Source organism: Mobula hypostoma, chromosome 24 (assembly GCF_963921235.1).
Source record: "Mobula hypostoma chromosome 24, sMobHyp1.1, whole genome shotgun sequence".
In the NCBI taxonomy this organism is placed as follows: Eukaryota; Metazoa; Chordata; class Chondrichthyes; order Myliobatiformes; family Myliobatidae; genus Mobula; species Mobula hypostoma.
Genome location: NC_086120.1, coordinates 28161880 through 28182513, shown reverse-complemented (window position 1 = coordinate 28182513; position 20634 = coordinate 28161880). Strand labels below are relative to the sequence as shown.

The following is a 20634-nucleotide window of genomic DNA, read 5'->3' as shown; positions in this document are numbered from 1 at the left end:
GGATTGTGTAGAATCTGCAGAGATTTTATTATTTTTGCAGAGAGACAATGACCTAAACTGAGAAAAGTTTTGAAAAAACTTTTGAGATATTGAGAGGAAAGGTCCATAAAAGGATAGATCTGTGATACAGTGGAGGTCAGAGAGAAAAGAGGGGTGATTTTGTGAATGGAAAAGAGTGGAAATGGACATGCAGGGAGCAAAGCAGTCTGGTGGAGGTTTAAGTAAGGGAAGCATTATAAACAGAATAACCACTTTAAATTGCCAGAAATAAAAATTGAAATTGCTGAGCTCTGCACGGATCTGGAAGACTGTAATGTGTCTGTTCAGAACATTTCTTTTTATTTCTTGAGCTTCACTGAAGCAATGCTGAAAGGACAGGATTAGGGGTGAGACAAACAATTTAAGTGAAAGGCAACTGAAATCTCAGTCAAACTTGAAATTGAACATAGATATTCTGCAAAATTGTCACACAATCTGGTCTGTCTATTGTAGGGATACATAGACCATAGAACATAGAGATTTACAGCACATTACAGGCCCTTCGGCCCACAATGTTGTGCCAACCACGTAACCTACTCTAGAAACTGCCTAGAATTTCCCTAGTGCATAGCCCTCTATGTATCTGAGCTCCATGCACCTATCTAAGGTTCTTAAAAGATCCTGTTGTATACACTTCCACCACTGCCGCTGGCAGTGCATTCCATGCACCCACTGTGTGAAAAACTTACCCTGACATCCCCTCGGTACCTATTTCCAAGCACATTACAACCATGCCCCCTCATGTTAGTCATTTCAGCCCTGGGGACAAACCTCTGGCTATCTATACAATCAATGCCTCTCATCATCTTGTACACCTCTATCAGGTCACCTCTCATCCTCCGTCACTCCAAGGAGAAAAGGCCAAGTACACCCAACCTATTCTCATAAGGTATGCCCTCCAATCCAGGCAACATCCTTGTAAATTTCCTCTGGAGTATCCACATCCTTCCTGTAGTGAGGTGACCATATCTGAACACAGAACTCCAAGTGGGGCCTGAGCAAGGTCTTGTTTAGCTGTAACATTACCTTACGGCTCTTGAACTCAATCCATGGTTGATGAAGGCCAACACACCATACGCCTTCTTAACAACGCTGTCAACCTGCGTAGCAGCTTTGAGTGTGCTATATTCCAAGACCCCAGGATCCTCTGTTCCACCACACTGCCAAGAGTCTTACCATTAATATTATATTCTGTCTCGGACCTATCAAAATAAACCACTTCACACTTGTCTGGGTTGAACTCCATCTGCCACTTCTCAGCCCAGTTCTGCATCTTATCGATGTCCAGCTGTAACCTCTGACAACCCTCCAGACTATCCACAAAACCCCCAGCTTTCGTGTCATCAGATGATAATGTGAGCTAAATTGAAAGTAGCACAAATAATTTACTGCTTAACCTGGGGAAGTATTTTTATATGAACTTTGCTAAGGGGCAGGTGTGATGTCTGGGAAATTAGTAGTGGACAAAGCATCTGGAGAGACTGAGTAGATAGTTCAAGTGGAAGATTGAGGCTGAATGTGAAGAGCAAATGTTACCTCCCTCTCTCAATTACTACTACACTCTTTACCCTTGTTTAAATGCTCTGATTGTTTCCCTCAGGTTATGATTGCCCAGCAGGACAGTTTTATTGAGATGCAGCGCAGCATGAGTGCAAGCTGGGAGCGGGACAGACAGTACCGACCTGCACTGAGTTCCTCACGGGGAAGCCAGCTCCTGGAGCAAGAAAAGCAACGGAACTTTGAGAAGCAGCGTGAAGAGCGAGCAAATTTTCAGAAGCTGCAGAACCAGGTGCGGCAGGAGCAGCAGAAGTGGGAGCGGGAACGTGATCGCCAGAGACGGGAGCTGGAACTACAGGAGGCTCGGCTCCAAGAGCGCGAGGAGGACTTGCAAAGGTTGACAGAGCAGGTGACTCAGAACAAGGAGGAACTGGAACGACATCGGCAGGAGTACCAGCAGGATCTGGAACGGCTCCGAGAGTCCCAGCGAACAGTAGAGAAGGAGAGGGAGCGCCTTGAACAGCAACAGCGCAAGCATCTGAAGCAGAACCCAGTCCTGGTTTCATCTGAAGTTGGACAGGTAAAGAATGGGTTTCATCTGGTGACTGCATGATTGTTCATTCAACGTACTAAGTTCAATGTCCAGTGCTACTCTCCATACAAACCTAGACCGGCGTTCCATTCTAATCCTGAGAGCACATTGCATGCGCAGTTAGAGACGATAAAAAATGGTGTGTGAAGTGTACAAATTCACATATTGAATGCTGCAACAGGTTAATAGGCCATTAGCCAATCTTTCAAGACTACAGATGTACATTTCACACTTTACAGTGTTCACTGTTAATAAACAAAAATTCAGGTGCTAACTTTGAGTTATTAAACTGGGACCCCTCAAATGGATGCACACTCAGACCCCACTTAACGCTGAGGATGCACTGCTCCGAGTGGAGCGGTGTGCGGGGTCATTATAACATTATGTAAATGGACATGTATACCAGATATATAAAACAATCAAACCTGAGATATATGAAATATTATTATGTATACACTAATTCGTGGAGTAACAAACACGCAAATAGGCTTAACCTGTACATCAGTGGAACAGTAACACATGGCAGTAGCAGCGGAGGGAAGCGAGTGGTGATTACATCTTAGAGAAGGGACCAGGCTGTGGGTTCTCCTCTAATTTTGGCTTCTTCAAGTAGGCATCGAGGTTTGGCTGCCTTTTCTGAAGTTTACTCTAGTGAAACAGTTCTCGGTAGCAGGAAATCCTGTTGAAAACACCTCTCTTGCCTTACTGCTTTGCTCCCAGTCAGAGTCATTATCGGTGAACTGGTCCATGATTTGTGTGATTGTGGTGATGCTAATGCTGAGGAATTTTGTGGTGAGGTTTCTTGCTGGTGTCTCCTCTTCTCCATCCGTGTCCTCAGATTCACCCAGGATACATTCCTCTGCCAATTCTCGAAGCTCTTCGTTATTAAGGCTCTCACCATGAGAGTGCAGTAACTCTTCAACATCGCCATCATTAGCATCCTCTAATCCCACTCACTGGTCATTTCAATGATGCTTTGGATGACTGGTTCCCCCTGAAATTCTAGGATGTCTTTACATGTTTCTGGCCATAGCTTCTTCCACACTCCGTTCATGCAGTTTGTAGTTCCTTCATCCCAGGTACTCTGATATTGTCCAAAGCTTTCATGACCTTGCAGTTTTTTGCAAAATTGCCTGATGGATTGTTTCTCATAACTTTTGTTTCTTCTACAGTTGCTTGAATGTGCGACGAAGGTAATAGGCTTTAAAATTCAATATTACTCCTTGATCTATTGGTTGGAGTAATGACAAACACAAAATAATCTGCAGATGCTGGGGTCAAAGCAACACTCACAACACGCTGGAGGAACTCAGCAGGTCGGGCAGCATCCGTGGAAAAGATCAGTCGACGTTTCGGTCCTGACGAAGGGTTCCGGCCCGAAACGTTGACTGATCTTTTCCACGGATGCTGCCTGACCTGCTGAGTTCCTCCAGCGTGTTGTGAGTGTTGGTTGGAGTAATGAAGTGGTGCTGGGTGGAAGGTAAACCACTTCCACAGGAATACAGGTCCAAAGCGTGTCAAGATTCTCAGGGTGGCCTGGGGCATTATCAAGCACCAACATTGCTTTAGATTCAAGATCATGCTCCTCACAATACACTTCACTGCTGGACAAAAATGTGAAACAAACCAATTTTGGAAAACATCAATCATCACCCAGGCTTTCTTCTTTGATTTCCAAATCACTGATAGACATGACTTTAAAATGCCTTTCATTGCTCGTGGTGCTTCAGAGTGATACACAATCATAGGCTTTAACTTAGCATTGCCTCCTAGCAAGAGAGTTAGCTGGTCCTTTGTAGCCTTGAACCCAGATGCACGTTTCTCTCCTTGGGAGATGAAAGTATGAGAAGGTATTCTTTTCCAAAATAGGCCTGTTCATCCACATTAAAGACAAGCTCAGGAGGATAATTGTCCTTTACGATTATGGCCTTCATTGTTGCAGGAAAATCCTGGGCTGCCTTGCTGTTTGTACTGGCCACATTACCAGAGATATGTATGCTATGGAGATTACTGTGCTGTTTAAATCTATTAAACTAACCTCTGCTGACTGTGAATGTTACCGACTTATTCTTGAAATTGATTGAAAATGTTTCTTGCCTTTTCCATTATACCAGCTGGCTTTAGGGCATGTTTCATTGTGGTTGGTCATCCACCCATATATTTAGTCTATTTTCCATTTTTTCCAAACAAATGGCTCCTTGTACGAGTCGTCTTCATTGATGATAACTTTGAGGTAGTTGTTGCAGGAGCTTTTGTTTTGTCTGCATTTTTTATAATTGTTCTGATCATAGATATAGCCAATTTCAAAGAGGCGCCAACATCAACCTGAGGCTCACCAGCCTCCAAACACCTTATCACTGGCAGTTTCATGTCCATATTAATGCTTTTCTTAGACATCTTAGATGTACTACCCTCTCTGGAATTTGCAGGCCGTTTTCCAGACATTATGGGTGTAAAAATTGAATAAATTGGTGAGGGAACAAGAATGCTTATGTGGAGGAGGCAGAATGTGAACTAATACGTGATTGGCTGTAAGTGGCACAGAGCATATGTAAAGTGCTCTCATTGGCTGATTGAATGTTTAGTGGCGGCTGCTCTCGAGAAGATATAAGTGTTGTTTAGAATGAGTTTTTGTAATTTTTAGAAATTTCAATAAAGCATTTATAAAGAAGCACCAGAGCTTAGGTAATGATGGGCTTTTATAAAACACTAATTCAGCTGCAATGTTTTGACGCCACCCTTTAGGGAAGGTGAAAAAGCTTTAGAAATTGGTGAAAAAAGAGATAACGTCCCTCATTCCCAGATTAATTTTAGGAATATGGGTAAACTTGAGAATCTGAGGTTGTTCTTGGAACGCAGGGTGTTACGAAGGGATGTGATAGACAAACTTAAAATCAGGAAGCGTATGATTGAAGTAGATAGAGGATCTGAATCAGGTTCATTATCACTGGCGTGTATGTTGTGAAATTTGTTGTTTTGTAGCAATGTATAGTTCAAAGACATGAAATTGCCTTAAATTATAAAATTTTTTAGAATTGCGAGAAAAAAAATGGATTAGATTTCACGGACTGTTCTGAAATATGATGGCAAAGTTGAAGAAGCTGTTCCTAGATTGTTGAGTGTGGTTCTTCCGGCTCCTGTACCTTCTCCCCAATGCTACTAACAAGAAGGAAGAATGTCCTGGATGGCGAGGACCCTTAGTGATAGATGCCATTGGGTCTTAATGATGAACGCCACTGCATTGAAGCACTGCCTACGACCCACTGCAGCCTCTTGCAGTCTTGCGCATTGGAGCCCCCTTACTAGGCTCTGATGCAGCCAACCAGAATGCAACCCCCCCCCACTATACCTTATAGATTCTTGCAAGTCTTTGGTGACATAGCAAATCTCTTCAAACTCTCAACAAAGTAAAGTCAGTTCAGCCATGTGGGGAGTCAAGGGGGTGTACAATGAGTGTGATCATCAAAAGAGCCATAAATGACGTGGAATTATTTTTGCAAAGCAAATTAGAACATAGAAAACCTACAGCGCAATACAGGCCCTTTGGCTCACAAAGCTGTGCTGAATATGTCCTTACCTTAGAAATTACAAGTTAGCAGTTGTAGCAGTCTAGAAGGAATTACTGGGGTTGTGGTGCAGGCGGTTTCATTTGTAGCAAAAGAAGGCTGCCAACGTATCAGAAAAGCAAGAATGTGCAAAGCTAAGGGGAAAAAAATGGGCTTGAGTTGGTTTGTCCTTGCTCAAGTCAGTGTAGATTGAGCCATCTGAGTGCTGCTTACGGCAGAAGGCATTCTGTGATTCTGTAATGACCAGATAATCACCAACACCACATAAACACTGCCTCAGTAACTACAGTTGCAAGAAAAAGTTTGTGAATCCTTTGCAATTACCTGACTTTCTGCATTAATTACTCAAAAATGTGGTCTGATCTTCATCTCAGTCACAATAATAGACAAACCCAATCTGCCTAAACTAATAACATACATAGAATTGCACTCCTCATGTCTCTATTGAGCACATTGCTTAATTACTCACAGTCCAGGCTGGAAAATGTATGTGAACCCTTCCTCGTATTTAATAACTGCTAGAACCTCCTTTAGCACCAATAACCTCCACCAAGCGTTTCCTATTGCTGTTGATCAGACTTGCACAACAGCAAGAAGGAATTTTAGACCATTCCTCCAAACAAAACTTTCAGTTCATCAGTATTTCTGTGATACCTTGCATGAACAGCCCTCTTCAAGTCATACCACAGCACCTCAATTGGGTTAAGGTCTGGACTCTGACTTGGCCATTCCAAAACAAAAACTTCCCTCTTTTTAAACCATTCTGTTGTTGATTTACTCTTGTGTTTTGGATCATTGTCTTGTTACATCATCCAACTTTTATTAAGCATCGGGTGATGGATCGCTACCCTGACATTCTCCTGTAAAATGTCTTGATACAATTTTCTTTGTTCCCTCAACAACTGCAAGCTGTCCAGGACCTGAGGCAGCAAAGCAGCCCCAGACCATGATGCTCCTTCCATCATGCTTCACAGTTGGGGTGAGGTTTTGGTGTTGGTATGCTGTGCTCTTCTTTCCTCCAAACATAGTGGTGTGCATTTCTGCTAAAAAGTTCAACTTTTGACTTATCTGTCCACAGAACATTGTTCCAGAAGCATTGTGGGACATCCAGGTGGTCTTTTGCAAACTTGAGACATGCTGTGATTTTTTTTAGAGAGCAGTGGTTTCCTCTGTGTTGTCCTTCAATGAACACCATTCTTGTTCAGTGTTTTTCTTATAGTAGACACATGAACAGAGACTTTAGCAAGTTCAAGAGATTTCTGCAAGTCTTTTGCTGTTATCTTTGGGTTCTTTGTCACCTCTTTCAGCATTGCAAGTTGTGCTCTTGGTGTGATCTTTGCAGAATGCTCACTCCTAGGGAGAGTAACAACAGTACTGAGTTTTCTCCATTTGTAAATAACTTCTCTTACTGTGGACTGATGGAGCACTCAGGTCTTTGGAAATACTTTTGTGGCCTTTTCCAGCTTCATGCATCTCTGCAATTCTTCTTCTAAGGTGCTTGGATGTTGTTTTGATCGAGGCATGGTGCACATAAAGAGATCTTTCTTGAGAAGACCAGGCTGTGCCAGTGACCTGACTTTGCGTGCCTTTTTTATAGGACAAGCACTTCTACAACCCACACCTCCAATCTCATCTCATTGATTGGAACACCGGACTCCAAATAGCTTTTGTGGAAGGCATTACCCCAGAGGTTCACATACTTTTTTTTAACATTGACTGTGATTGTTTAAATAGTGTTCTCAGTATTGACAAGAAGAATTGTTTGCTGTTAGTTTAGGCAGATGTGTTTGTCTTTTACTGTGACCCAGATGAAGATCAAACCACATTTTATGAGTAATTAATGCAGAAAACCAGGTAACAGCAAAGGGTTCACAAACTTTTTCTTGCAACTTTAGGTTTGCTAAATTCACCTGCTGTCTTGATTGGTGAAGAGTTACAAGCTGAATGAATTAACAAAATGTTAGTTTTAGTCTGAAACATCTAACGTAATTACATTGCTGATACAAAATCTATAAAATTAAGGATTGTGGATTTACTCATGGCTGAATTTACTGTCAAATAAATAACAAAACAGACAGGGCAGAGTCAAAATCAGGTGTATTATCACTGACCAATATCGTAAAAAATGTTGCTCTGCAACAGCAGTACAATGCAATACATAAAAATACTATAAATTACAGTAAGAATATGATAGTGTTCTCTCTTGTTCACTCCATAATCTGGAGCTTAATGTCGTACAATGTAGAACAGGCCCTTTGGCCCATCTGTGTTAAGATAGCCTGGTTGAGGCTATAACTAAACTTCAGTATTGTTGGTTTAATGAAGAAATAAATACATGGTTTGACTTCTGCACTGTCTCTCATTAGGTATGAATTAGAAATTTGCGTCAAAATGTCTTTGGGTTAATGACAATTGGTCCACCAGAGGGCAGTAGAGTAGTTTTGTGAGTAGAATTACTGAAAGCTTCTATTGCGATGAGCCTTGTTAATTCTACCTGCCTGTTCAGAAAACTGTGCACACCATCAGTTACGGTTGCGTAATCAGTGGAAGATTTACAAACTAGCAGAGGAAGAATAGTTTTGCTTCTGTAAAATGTGTTGCAATTTATTTTTCATGTGAGGGGATCCGACCTCGTGTGAGGAAATGAATTAATCTTTACCCAAGTGCATTATAAGGCCAGTTCCCCTCCTTGAAGTTCAAGTTATTTATTAATTGAGATATAGTACAGTGTGGAATAGGTCCTTCTTGCCCTTCGAACCATGTCATCCGGATTTAACCCTAGCCAAAGCACAGGATCATTTACAATGACCAACTAACCTACCAACCGGTACTTTGGACTGTGGGAGGAGACTGAAGCACCCCGGGAAAACCCATGCATTCTCAGGGAGAGTGTACAAACTCCTTACAGATGGTGGCAGGAATTGAACCCAGGTCACCGATACTGTAAAGTGTTGTGCTAGCCGCTACCATGCTGCCCTATTCGGGTGTAATTGTCATTCAGCCATGAATACAGCCAAGTCAAACAGCATTGCTCTGGGGGACAGTACCTCCAGGCAGAAACAGCACCAGGCACATATAAGATAGCAGTAAACATATACAGTCACACAAAAGAATTATATAGCCCAAGTCCCTGAGTGGCATGTCCTGTAAATCAATGGTGCATGGTTGTTGGCCAGAACAAGCCCTCAGCAGCCCACAGAAGCATGTGTGCACACAATCTGACTTGTCTTCCACACTGGAGGGCAGCATCGATGGGTGGGGCCAACCCCCTCCCCCCCCCCCCCCCCAGCATGGACGCTGTTCCACACCACGTCCAGCAGCTCCCCTCCTGGGCGAGCTCAGGTGATCCTGTAGCATGAGGTTGAAGCCACGCAACTCCCCTGCTATCTGTCTTGCCAATAAACCAGTGAACTGGACTTGCAGTATTCCACATTACCATGTCCAGCAGGATCTTGCAAACACAAGAAAAACATCCAGGACAATCACTGTTGAAGGATGAAGCTTTAATTCCATATAGTTTTATCCAAGCCCTCAAAAATTACACATTTCTCTGTTGCAGTGAATTATCCTTTGAGGAGTAGTTTGATTTGGAGAAATACAAGAGGTGTTTTTAACTTGGTTCATTCAGTTGAACTTTGCAGACTGGATTTCATTGGGATGAGAGCAAAAGATGGGGCTGGTCTGTCTCAACACCCATGCAACTACGCAACAACTGCACAAGGACCACACTAGTTCCAGAAGAACAACTTACCGCCACCTTAGAGCAGTTATAGTGCGCATATCCCATCAATGAATTTGTACACAAGGTCCTTTCAGAAATAAATGGTGGTCACTTTATTCTAGCTGTTTGAACTGTTGTGTAAATGTTTCCTACGTACCAAAAGCATGCTCTAGGTGACAGCAAAGTGTGCCAGGCTGTTGTTTATTGAATACAGTTCTTTCCATACTGTCATTCCCTCAGAATTAATCACCGAGCTTCCAAACCTGGACCTCTGTACCTCCCTTGCAACTGGATCTTTAACTACTTCATTGGGAGAAAACCATACGGATCAGTGATAACATCTTGCTATTACACAGATACACCTCAAAGATTTGTGCTTAGTCCACTGTTCTGCTCTCTCTGCCTCCTCATTGTGTGTCAAAGCACAGTTCAAACTCCATCTATAGATTCGCAGATGACACCTCTGTTGGTAAAATCTCAGATGGTGACAAGGAGGCGTACTGGATTGAGAGGGGCTAGTTGAGTGGGCCAGCAACAGCCTTGCACTTGATGTCAGCAAGACCAAGGAGCTGATTGTGGATGTCAGCAAGGAGAAGTCAGGAGAGCAAACACCAAAACTTTTTGAGGGCTCAGTGGTGGAAAGGTTGGGCTGCTTCAAGTTTCTGGGTGGAAACATCTCAGAAGGTCTGTCCTCAGCCCAGCACATTGACGCAATCATGAAGATGGCACACCAGCGGCTCTTCTTCATTTGAAGTGTGAGGAGACTTGATATGTCACCAAAGACACTAGCAAATGTCTATAGATGTATAGTGGAGATCATTCTGACTGGTTGCCTCACAGCTTGGTATGGCAGTTCCAGTGTCCAGGATCGTAAGAGTCTACACAGTTATATTCTCAGCCAGCTCCATTATGGGCACAACCTTCCTACCGCCGAGACCATGTCTTAAGAAGGTGACACCATCACTAAGGACCCTCATGATCTGGAACCTGCCCTCTTCTCACTTCTACCATCATGGGGGAGGTACAGATGCCTGGTGACCCAGGCTCAAAGATTCAGAAATCTTCCCCTTCACCTTCAGATTTTTAAAAACCTCATTATTTTTTTTGTGCTATTTGTTTATTTTGTAATTCTTAGTAATTTCGTTTTTGCGCCATACTGCTATCGCAAAACAACAAATTTCACATCATGTAAACCGGTCATAATAAACCTGATTCGGAGCTTCAAAACCAGGCTACGGGGTGCTAGACAGTATAATGTGCAAAGAATTTGAACAAATAACCTTCTAACTCTTAAGCCAGAATATTACCCAAGGTTCAAACATAAATGTTGCTCAGTATACTGATGTACCTTGCAGGTATGTTTACATATCTGTAGGAATAATATCAGACACTGCAGGCTATATCCTCAGCACATCCTTGGGTGTGTAATGCAAACAATGCATTTCACTGTATGTTTTGACGCATATGTGATAAATTAATCTGAATCTGAGTCATTAAATGGGATATGGCATGAAAAGAAGGATGAGGTGGAAGATCAGGTGTGATTTTTATTGAATACAGGATAGTCCTGAGGTGCTAGTATAGACTGTTCCTGTACCTGATACATCCTTGCAATGTTGTGTATGTTTCTAAAAGATGAGGCTACTTTGTTCTTCCAGGCAGTCTGTTGATATCTAGCATGCTGAAGACTCATAATTTATTGTTGAATCTTAGATTCCAGGCTTCCCTCACTCTCACAGCCTTGACGGAGACCGAATGGAAGTATGTCTCTTACCACCAGGTGAGGCAGGATTGACCCTGCATGGTTTGAAGGACCTTGGGCAGCCAGGCATATTGGTGGAACATTCTGAGCGATCTACTGAAATCCAGCTTCAAAGGGAGAACAGCACAGTCTCAATGTTTGCACGTACCCCTGAGATTCGACAATCCCTTATTCCAAAAGCCAATGTGCCCATTCATCTCGTCAGCACCACTAATGAAAGTTTGAAGCACACTGGAGTGCAACAGAAAATCCCCACAAAACTCGCCACCTTAAAAGGAGGAAAAGAGAAGGGTGGAAAAGGCAAGGACCGACAATCAGTCATTGTCATACCGTCTTCATTAGTGCCATCTACATCAGGTACACATCCATAATTATTTTACTTAAACATTCCTGAATGTAAGTGTGTGAATGTTGAGATTCAGTTCAAGAGTAGCCACAGATTTCTAATAAACTTTGGGATATTAAATGTTAGTGTTCCGTGTTTAATACTTGAAATGAATTCTTAAGTTTTTGGAGCAGCAAATGGTCATTTATTCCACCAGTGCTCAATTTATCTGTTGAGATACAGCATGGAATAGACCCTTCCAGTCCTTCGAGCCACACCACCCACCAATCCCCCAATTTATTCCTTGCCTAATCACAGGACAACTTACAATGACCAATTAACCTACCAACCTGCCACCTTTTCTCTCCCACTGAAGCCCAATCTTTTATTGCCCTAATTGCCACTAAAATCAAGAACCTACCTGCCTTTTGAAATATTTCCTCATATCCTGCTTGTGTCTAATTTATTTATTTATTGAGACGCAGCACGGAATTGGCCCTTCTGGCCCTTTGAGCTGTGCCACACAGCGATCCCCCAATTTAGCCCCAGCCTAATCACGGGACAATTTACAATGACGAATTAACTTACTAACCAATATGTCTTTAGTCTGTAGGAAGAAACTGGAACACCCAGAGGAAATCCACGCAGTCACAGGGAGAAAGTACAAACTCCTTATGGGCAACGGTGGAAATTTAACCTGGTTCACCTATACTGTAAAGCATTGTCCTAACAACTACACTATCATGCCACCCCGTAATTCAGCATGTTATCTTTCAGCTACTCCATTTGTAGCCTGAATTGGACAATTGTTCAGTGTACCCTCTCTCTCCCCAAACCACCCCACCTTGTTTCTCAATGATACATCAACATGATCTATTTAATGTCCTCTCACCAACTCTTGACCTTGAATCCTCTTGTCAACTCCAACTCTCGTCAAATCTCCCATTACATAAATAGAATATGATTTTGTTCCTTTTTAAATCAGACTAATTTCTCCAACTTTATATCTAGCCCTAACCTCCCATGCCTTTTTGTTGCATCAGAAGACTTCCCCAAAGAACAAAAGAGTGTTGTTATCTTTTAACTATGATGCCTTCCAAGTGCCAGTCATCCGACAGAAGTTGGGAGCAGGAAACTTGGCTCTTTATTCTCAAGAGCCTGGGGCATAGAAGGCCAATGGTGGCTCTGAAAGCAGACAGTGGCCCATTGTTGCCTCAAATCTATCCTCCAGCTCAAGGCACCCTTTCAATGGTCCAGAAACGAGCATTACCTTGTTTATTCTTGCAACTTGTCCTTTATGCATCAGTTGAATAAATAATGCTTCCTTTCTTTCAAGGATCAGTTACTGCAGACTTCAGACAAAACAATCCAACAAGCATTTTTGCAAAAGATAATGCAGTACTGAAAGGCAGGAGGTCTTCAAGCCCTGTGATATCAAGCCTCCAAAGTCTCCCTCATCAAGGTGAGGATCGCCAGTCTGGCCTGCATGTAGTTATAAAAAAACAACATTGAAATATGGTGGAGGAGCAATGCCTTATATTCTGTCTGGGGAGCCTCTAACTTGATGGCATGAATATCAATTTCTTCTGGTAAATAAAATTTCTCTCCCCCTCCCCTCCTCTTTTGTTCCCTACTCTGGCCTCTTACCTCTTCTTACCTGCCTATCACATCCCCCTGGGTCCGGTCCTCCTTTCTTATCTACTCTCCTCTCCTATCAGATTCCTTCCTCTCCACCCCTTTACCCTTCCTGACCACTGGTCAACCTAACCCTTTCTAGCTATCTCCCTTCCTCTCCCCCCCACCCCCCAGCTTTTTACTCTGACGTCATCCTCCTTCCATCCCAGTCCTGAAAAAGGGTCCCGGCCCAAAACGTTGACAGTTTATTCATTTCCATAGGTTCTGCCTGACCTGCTGAGTTCCTCCATTGTTTTCTGTGTGTCGCCAGCATCAGCAGAATTTCTCGTGTTTAATTTTGAAACGGGCCATGAAACCCTATCAATTTGTGTTCATGTTCAGGGTACCTACCTGATTCGAGAACCAGATTGTTAACTTCTTTACCAGCATGAAAATAATTGAAACTAACCAACCGTTTGGCTCAACCAATCCATATTAGTTGTTACCCATCAAGCAAGCAAAAACCCATGTTTGTCCCCAAGGTTTTATTTTCTTCTCAGCCCATTTTTATCTTTTATTAACTTTTCCTCAGTTGCTCCACAGAGGTTCTGAACCTCTGATGAATTAAGAAGAGGAAAAAATGACTTCACTGAGATAGATATTTTACATTTAATCTTGCAGTCTATCATTCTCAGTCCAAGGTATCTGTTTCCATTATTTCTGTTGTAGCTTTTCATTATTTTAATTACACCTATTAAATCTTCCTGTAGTGGTTATAACAAAAATGGCTTTATTGTCAAAGAAGGAAATGCATTTCACCTTCCTTTCAGAATATCCCAAAGAGTGTTGCAGCCAATCAAGTGAAGTTTTTCCACATGGTCATGTACCTTTTCATAAAGTTGTCCTTTAGTAAGTTCATATTGTAGCATTGTCCACACAGAGTTTTAAGGTCCTTGTCCTGTTTCGTATCCCTTCGTGCTTCACGTTATCTAATTGTACCAATCAGAATGGCTGCACGTTCTCCATTCTGACATCAGGGTGCATTCTCTTTCCTTCCTAATCTGCTATTCAGTCATTTTCCCCCTCTCTTTTTGCACTTTTTTTTTTACATATAATTATTATAATTGTTCTTACTATGTATTGCAATGTACTGCTGTTGCAAAACAACAGATTTCACGACATATGCTGGTGATTTTAAGCCTGATTCTGAACTATTAACTACGTCTCTGCACACTGCAGTTCCCTCTGGAAACCTTTTGAAAAGACACTTTCAGACGTTTCCTCAATGTTCGCCTCTTATAACTATGTCTTCAGTTATTGCTCCTTAATTTGGAAGTCGGTGCTTATATTTCATTTTTTTGTAAAACTTGTGGGAGGGGGTGGGGTATAGATTTAAATATCATACTTTGACAGGAATATTAAAAGCTACACCACTATTTAAAGAGCTCTACCACTGACCTGACTCCCTTAGCCAGCATCAGCAAAAGCCAATTGGCCATATTACTATTACTGTGTGTGTGTATGGAAAGGTCTTGTGTCCCAGTGATAATTATAGGGATTCAATATAGAAACATTTTTTTAAACATGGATTGGTTGGTTCAGCATTGGCCTGAGAATTGTGGGCTGTTCCAGAATGTTTGTTCTGCATTTAATATTTCTCCAGTCCTGAATCTCATGGTTGCTTTCCTTGGACAAGAACAGAAATAATAAACTATCTCAAAGATAACATAAGAGCAGTGGGTAGTTGGGGGATCAGTCTGAGTCATTCCAATGATATTTTATATCACTGTTTTAAGGAAAAATAATGCAGCAAGTTACTGCAGGCACCACTGCCAAGAAGCTGCTAGCTTTAACTGGTGTTTTCCTTTGCTATCCCAGAACCTGTGGTTCCAATGGACATACAGCTTGAGCCACAGTCAAACACGATGCCAAGTGGAAGATCTCAGCTCCAGAATGCACCCGTTGCCACGGCGACAAAGCAGCCGCCCAGTGGACAGGATGAATCTGGCAACGAGATCATTTTCTTCTGAATCACGAGGGACATAAGCAAAAGAGATCACAGCCACTGGATAGCCTGCAAAACCCAGGAAAATCCCAAAATAACTTTGGGGGTGAAGGGTGGGAAGGGACGGAATGGAGGGGTATCAGTACTGATCACAGGGACAGCTACTGCTTGAAACGCGTCGATGGTCCCAGGCTAGTGCTTCTGAATCGAGATGGTGCCAGAGACCTGACTGCATTGTGAATACCAGCAGCAGGTCTACATGTTTGAAAAGGGTGACCAATTTTAAAACCTGCTTTTGATATTTTATGCATGGCTTTCCACTCATTATCAGGAGATATAACTGAATCAAGAATTTTAACCAGGAAGATGCTGTTTTGAACTCTAAGCCACCCTCCCTGTGCGACAAATGTCTTAGTGCGGATCATGGTTGGACACAGTGGTTATGTAACGAGTGGTTTGGGAATGCAAACATTCACCAACTGAGACAGCAGCTTAAACTGTTAAACTTCCACCCCTCCTGGGAATGGTACAGAGGGAGCAATGTCGGCAATGGTCCAGTGAAACCTCCTTATGCCAGGAATCAGGAACGTCACCTTAACATTTATAATTTTTAATGAATCTGTGACTTTCTTAAAAGTTTTTTTTAAATACACTCTAATGGAATTTTATTCATTGTTTCACAGTCTAAGCAAAATGCAGTAGGGAATGTGAAAGGTTTGGATTGAAATGATTTCCTTTGATGGGCATCCCCAAGTATTGTCTGGTAATTAATCCAATTATTTTGTAACTATTTCTGTTGCAGTATTTGCATCAGTGGTTGGTGATGTTTTGGGGGAAGGACTTGAGTGCAGATCCATTGTTATGTGGGGTGCAGTTGCAAGGACCTTGTGCTAAAGTTAGTGATTGGCTGTGGTTTTGCCCTGGACCAAAGAGAAAGAGACAAGTTGGACGTAATATTCCTCCATCTGGAGTGAGAAGGCCAACTATAGTCTGGGTCGCACATGGACTGACTGTGTTAAACTTGGATTTCTGTACATTGCAATTTTGCCAAAACACCCATGTTGTCCAAGGTATATGAATGGCTTCTCTCGCAAATATTTAAGCTTCTTTAAAGCTGTTTTTTGGTTGGAGCCATTCTTGGACCCTTGTGGAAACTGGATACTGTGGACCCTGGCCAGCGCACCAGCTCCTCCTGAACCTTTGAATGAGCAGACTATGGCCAGCTATGACTGCAACCACCCTGCTTTTCACATGAGATGGAGGTGCAGTGGAGAAAAGAATTGGTGCTGTCAAAAATAGAAGAGCACGTGTCAGTCCTTTATATCTCAGAGCTGTAGCTTTTGATGCAGCAGTCACATCCAGGTCTTAAATTTATTCTAGGTGCTAACAAGCATTCATTATCGATTAGATGGGAGTCTCTTAGCAACTGAAGTAGTTGGAAAAATAAAGTGCAAAGCAAAAATAATTGGAAGAATTGTTTAGATGACCAAACTAGCCCCTTGTTTTTTCAGTAGGTGTTGAACCTCAAGGCTGTTTAGGTTTGGGTATTTCTAAGTTAATAGATTAGCTATAACTAATTCCACCCACCAAAGATTTCCACCATAGTTCTGATAACTGCCATTCCTGGCATGAATCTGTGTATTTTATTCTTCTGAGTTGTGAAAAAGTGTCAGCAGCTTTCCTGATGGCATCCTCATTGTGTCAGCATAGGTTATTCCACTACTGAGACTGTCCTGACCTTGGTCTGATGTCTACATTTTTACATTGTGTAACAGGTCACTTAAATTTACTGATGTAATTTATGTTGAAGGTAGTTATTGTGCTCTCTCTGGCTGAGACTGGTTTATGGCACAGACCTGCAGATCAAACTAACATCTCCTGTCTTGGTTTGGCCCTATTGCCATTTAAATTTACCATTTGTTTGCACTCAGGTCTACTTGGGGAGAAAGCCCAGGTCAGTTTAATGTGGTGAGAGAATATCTGTTTTATCTGAGTGTCAATTGATGAATGCAGAACAGAGTTTGAAATCAAAACCAAACTGGCGGGAGATATGCTAACATCATGTGCTCATGGGCTGTTACACACTTGTATATGTGCCCATACAGTACATCTTTAATTCATTTGCACATAATGTTAACTTATATTTCAGGGAACAGGCACACTCTGTCTTTAGATTGCTATCGACCAGTACTCCTCACATGTCTGATCGTATACTTTCAATGGATGCCTTCATATCAGCCCACCCACCTAAGGGGACTGGAGGATCATTCCTCTGGGAGAATACTGTTTGCTTGAAGGTGCACTCTTCATGTACTGTTGGTGTCTTGTGATTCTAATACACAATGGCTTTCTCTTTATTTTGTGTTACACCATGGCTTTCTCTTTATCTCTGGCTATAAATCTCCACATTGTAAGAAAGGAGATGGTTGTGCTGGCACCCAGAGTGGATCAAGTCTGCTTGATAACCAACTTGGTTATGATTTTGCAGAGGATGCACTGTTGAACAGGAAGTGTCGGTTTTTTGACAGGATAAGCCCCTACTTCTAATCTGAGCATGTATGCACGTCCTTTTGTTGAAGGTTACTCGTAATAGTATTTGGTGTATGCAGGTTTAAACCAAATTTCACCCTTGTCCAATTCGACACTCAGCTGATCCAGTTACCAGTAAAGAATCATAATTGTCAATGATCATAATTAGAGAATAGTTTGAGAACACCCTACTTTGTTTTTGAATTATTGCATTCTATTTGGGGGAAAATACATACTTTTTGGCAAGTTAAAGAATCTTGAAGGTATTGAAAGCATTAACCACTAAAATATCTTACACTTGTAATTTTTGAGCGGGTTTTTCACCAATTTGCACTTAAGGATTTTTTTTTCATTTGTTTATAGTTGGTTATTCTGTAAAATGTTTTAGCAATTAATTTTTAAAGTCATAGAGCACTTTAATGCACTCTGTAATTAAAGAGTTACTGTATTTTGGTCTAAAGTGGCAATCGGAGACCTAATAGAAAATCACAAACATTCCACTGATAGGTGTTATCATTTGACTACTGCCTGATCACATGACTTCCCTTGGTCATGTAATAGGGTAATACATGAATGAAGTCCATATCCTTTAATAGATCTGCAATATTCTTGATCTTGCTTGAGGCTGAGGGTTTGCCCCTTTGAGTCTTCGGCCAGTAGGAACCTGAGTCTCTCCGTACCAGTTGACATGGGCAGAATGTGAGAGGTTTGAGCCTGGGGAATACTTGGAAGCAGCAAACCCTCCCAATGCCTCTTGATGTGTTTCTCTTTGTACTCCCTGATTGTGTCCTAATGTGTTGCCAAGTTTGAGTCCATTGGAAGAGGTGACATGGCAACAGGTGTTCCAGTGTTTAATTATGTCCTCAAAAATGTCATAGATACCCATATGTCAGACAATGATGCTGATCTTGAAATCACGTTTTTTCAGTCTACTGTTTGCATTTCCAAGTTTGATCATTTTTCACAACAGAGAGGAGCACAATGTCTTCAGAAGATGATAACTCTTCATCCCTCTTATAGCACTGCCAGTACCTCAACTTGTGTGTGACTGCATGCTGAAATTCATACCTAGCTTTGCTTGCAAACTTCCCAGTGTTTTTTAAATGTAGTTAATTTCTCAAAAAGTACCATGGTTTCTCAAAGTAAAAGGCTGTTGCTAGCAAAAAATGGTAACAAAAGGTGGTCCATTTTATCCCTTCTACCATTCTTACCTCGAAATCAAGGTCATTCTTAAAAAGAGTGGGATAAATTGAGTACTACCACTGTCAATTATGCATCAATCCCTTGTCTGTCATCCATAGGAGTTACTGCAGTGTTCCAGCGCTAATGAAACATCTCCCAGAGGTTTCCACTCCTGCCATCATCTGTTGAAAAATAGAGAAGAGCGAGATTCAGGCCCTAATACCAACCTAACACTCAAGTCCAGCCTTGCTTGCAAATCAGCTAGGGTACCAGGGTTCTGCCTGTTCCTGTGGAACAGTTCAGATTGCATGAAGGGAGGACACGGACAAGAATATGAAGGTAACCAGTGTTACCAGGGCTAAAGAATGCAGTGCAGTGAGTTACTAGGATGATGCAGAATGAGTTAAGGTGCCATAAACCCTTTCAGTATTTAACATTATTCAAGATTCATTTGAGGCGCTGCACTTTCGTTCTCACTTCAGACCGTCACCATGCGTTATTTTTGTGACTAAATTTCACAAAAGTGTTACTGAATGAAACCTGGAGTTTAATCCATCTGTTCTCTGTGCTAGTGTTGGTGCGCTGGGCTTGCTACATGGGGATAAGCATAAACAGTTACATCAGCCACTGTGAATCACTTGAGTGTGGACTGAACTGACGTTTCCACAGCCAAGTGAGCTTACCCTGAAACTCTGTCTTTGGCCATTTGGGAATAAAAGTACTTGGTGGAGTTACAAATGATTATTCACTTGTGACAAAGTTTGTGCCTTCAGGAGACTTTCCAAGAAAACTAAAGAGAATGAGGGGTGGGGGTGGATTTGTCAATAGAGTGGAATCAGTGTTCCTGCCAATCCTCCAGATAAAATGTACATTTAGTGACTCAGGTCCCAGACTGCTGTTTATAATGTAAAGTCATATGATTGTCTGTTTAGACTATAGCATATAATGAAAAGGGTGGAGAGATTTTGATCATATATCATATTAGGATGTATAGTCTGTATATAGTTCAGAACTGTCTTGTTAACCTACTGCCAGTAATGGTGAAGCAGGATCTTGTAGTTTTGTTACATGTTGTAAAATTTAAAGAAATTATATTCTGTTAAATTGTCACCTGTTTTCTTCAATGAAGTGTAAACAAGATTGTAGCATGTTGAGCAATTTGTTTTTATGATGGATTATTATTCTAATTGCCACAGTAAAATGAAGAGCTGTGTAGGATTAATCTGATTCAGCAATAAAGAAAGCAATGTTTCTATTTTGTGATGACTCTGTGAGCTCAGTGGATTGGGTTGGGACTGAGTGTTTCTTGTGTGGAAAATCAATTCCAAATATTGGCAACATCACTACAGTTAAAACATACACTCAGGAGTGGAACCCGGTGTGGTCATCTGCTGTAACACATCCACTTTAAGGTTCGACATGTCATGCAATCAGAAATGGTCTTCTACACACCACTGTTGTAGCTTGTGGTTACTTGAGTTACTGTTGCCTTTCTGTCAGCTTGAACAAGTCTGGCCATTCTCCTGATGCCTCATTTTTCATGCACAGAACAGCTGCTCATTGGATTTTTTGTCTGTTTATTTTACGCATCATTCTAGAGACTGTTGTGCATGATTATCTTGGGAGATCAGCAATTTCTGAGATACTCAAACCACCCCATCTGGCACCAACAATCATTCCATGGTCAAACTCATTTAGATCACATTTCTTCCCCTTTCTAATATTTGGTCTGAACTTCAACTGAATCTCTTGACCGTGTCTGCATGTTTTTATGCATTGAGTTGCTGCCACATGATTGGGTG

At 41.7% G+C, this 20634-nt stretch overlaps 1 protein-coding gene across 4 annotated transcripts in view; it reads left to right on the top strand.

Annotated features, from left to right (window-relative positions):
- Positions 1-18554, top strand: part of arhgef18b (rho/rac guanine nucleotide exchange factor (GEF) 18b) — a 210270-nt gene extending 191716 nt beyond the window's left edge. For all 4 annotated transcript variants that reach the window (XM_063032417.1, XM_063032416.1, XM_063032418.1 and 1 more), the window contains 4 exons: positions 1640-2116; positions 11129-11534; positions 12839-12964; positions 14995-18554. In XM_063032417.1, the coding sequence (XP_062888487.1) occupies positions 1640-2116; positions 11129-11534; positions 12839-12964; positions 14995-15146 (1161 nt within the window). In that variant the 3' untranslated portion in view covers positions 15147-18554. The remainder of the gene's footprint in view (positions 1-1639; positions 2117-11128; positions 11535-12838; positions 12965-14994) is intronic.
- The last annotated feature ends 2080 nt before the right edge of the window (positions 18555-20634 follow it).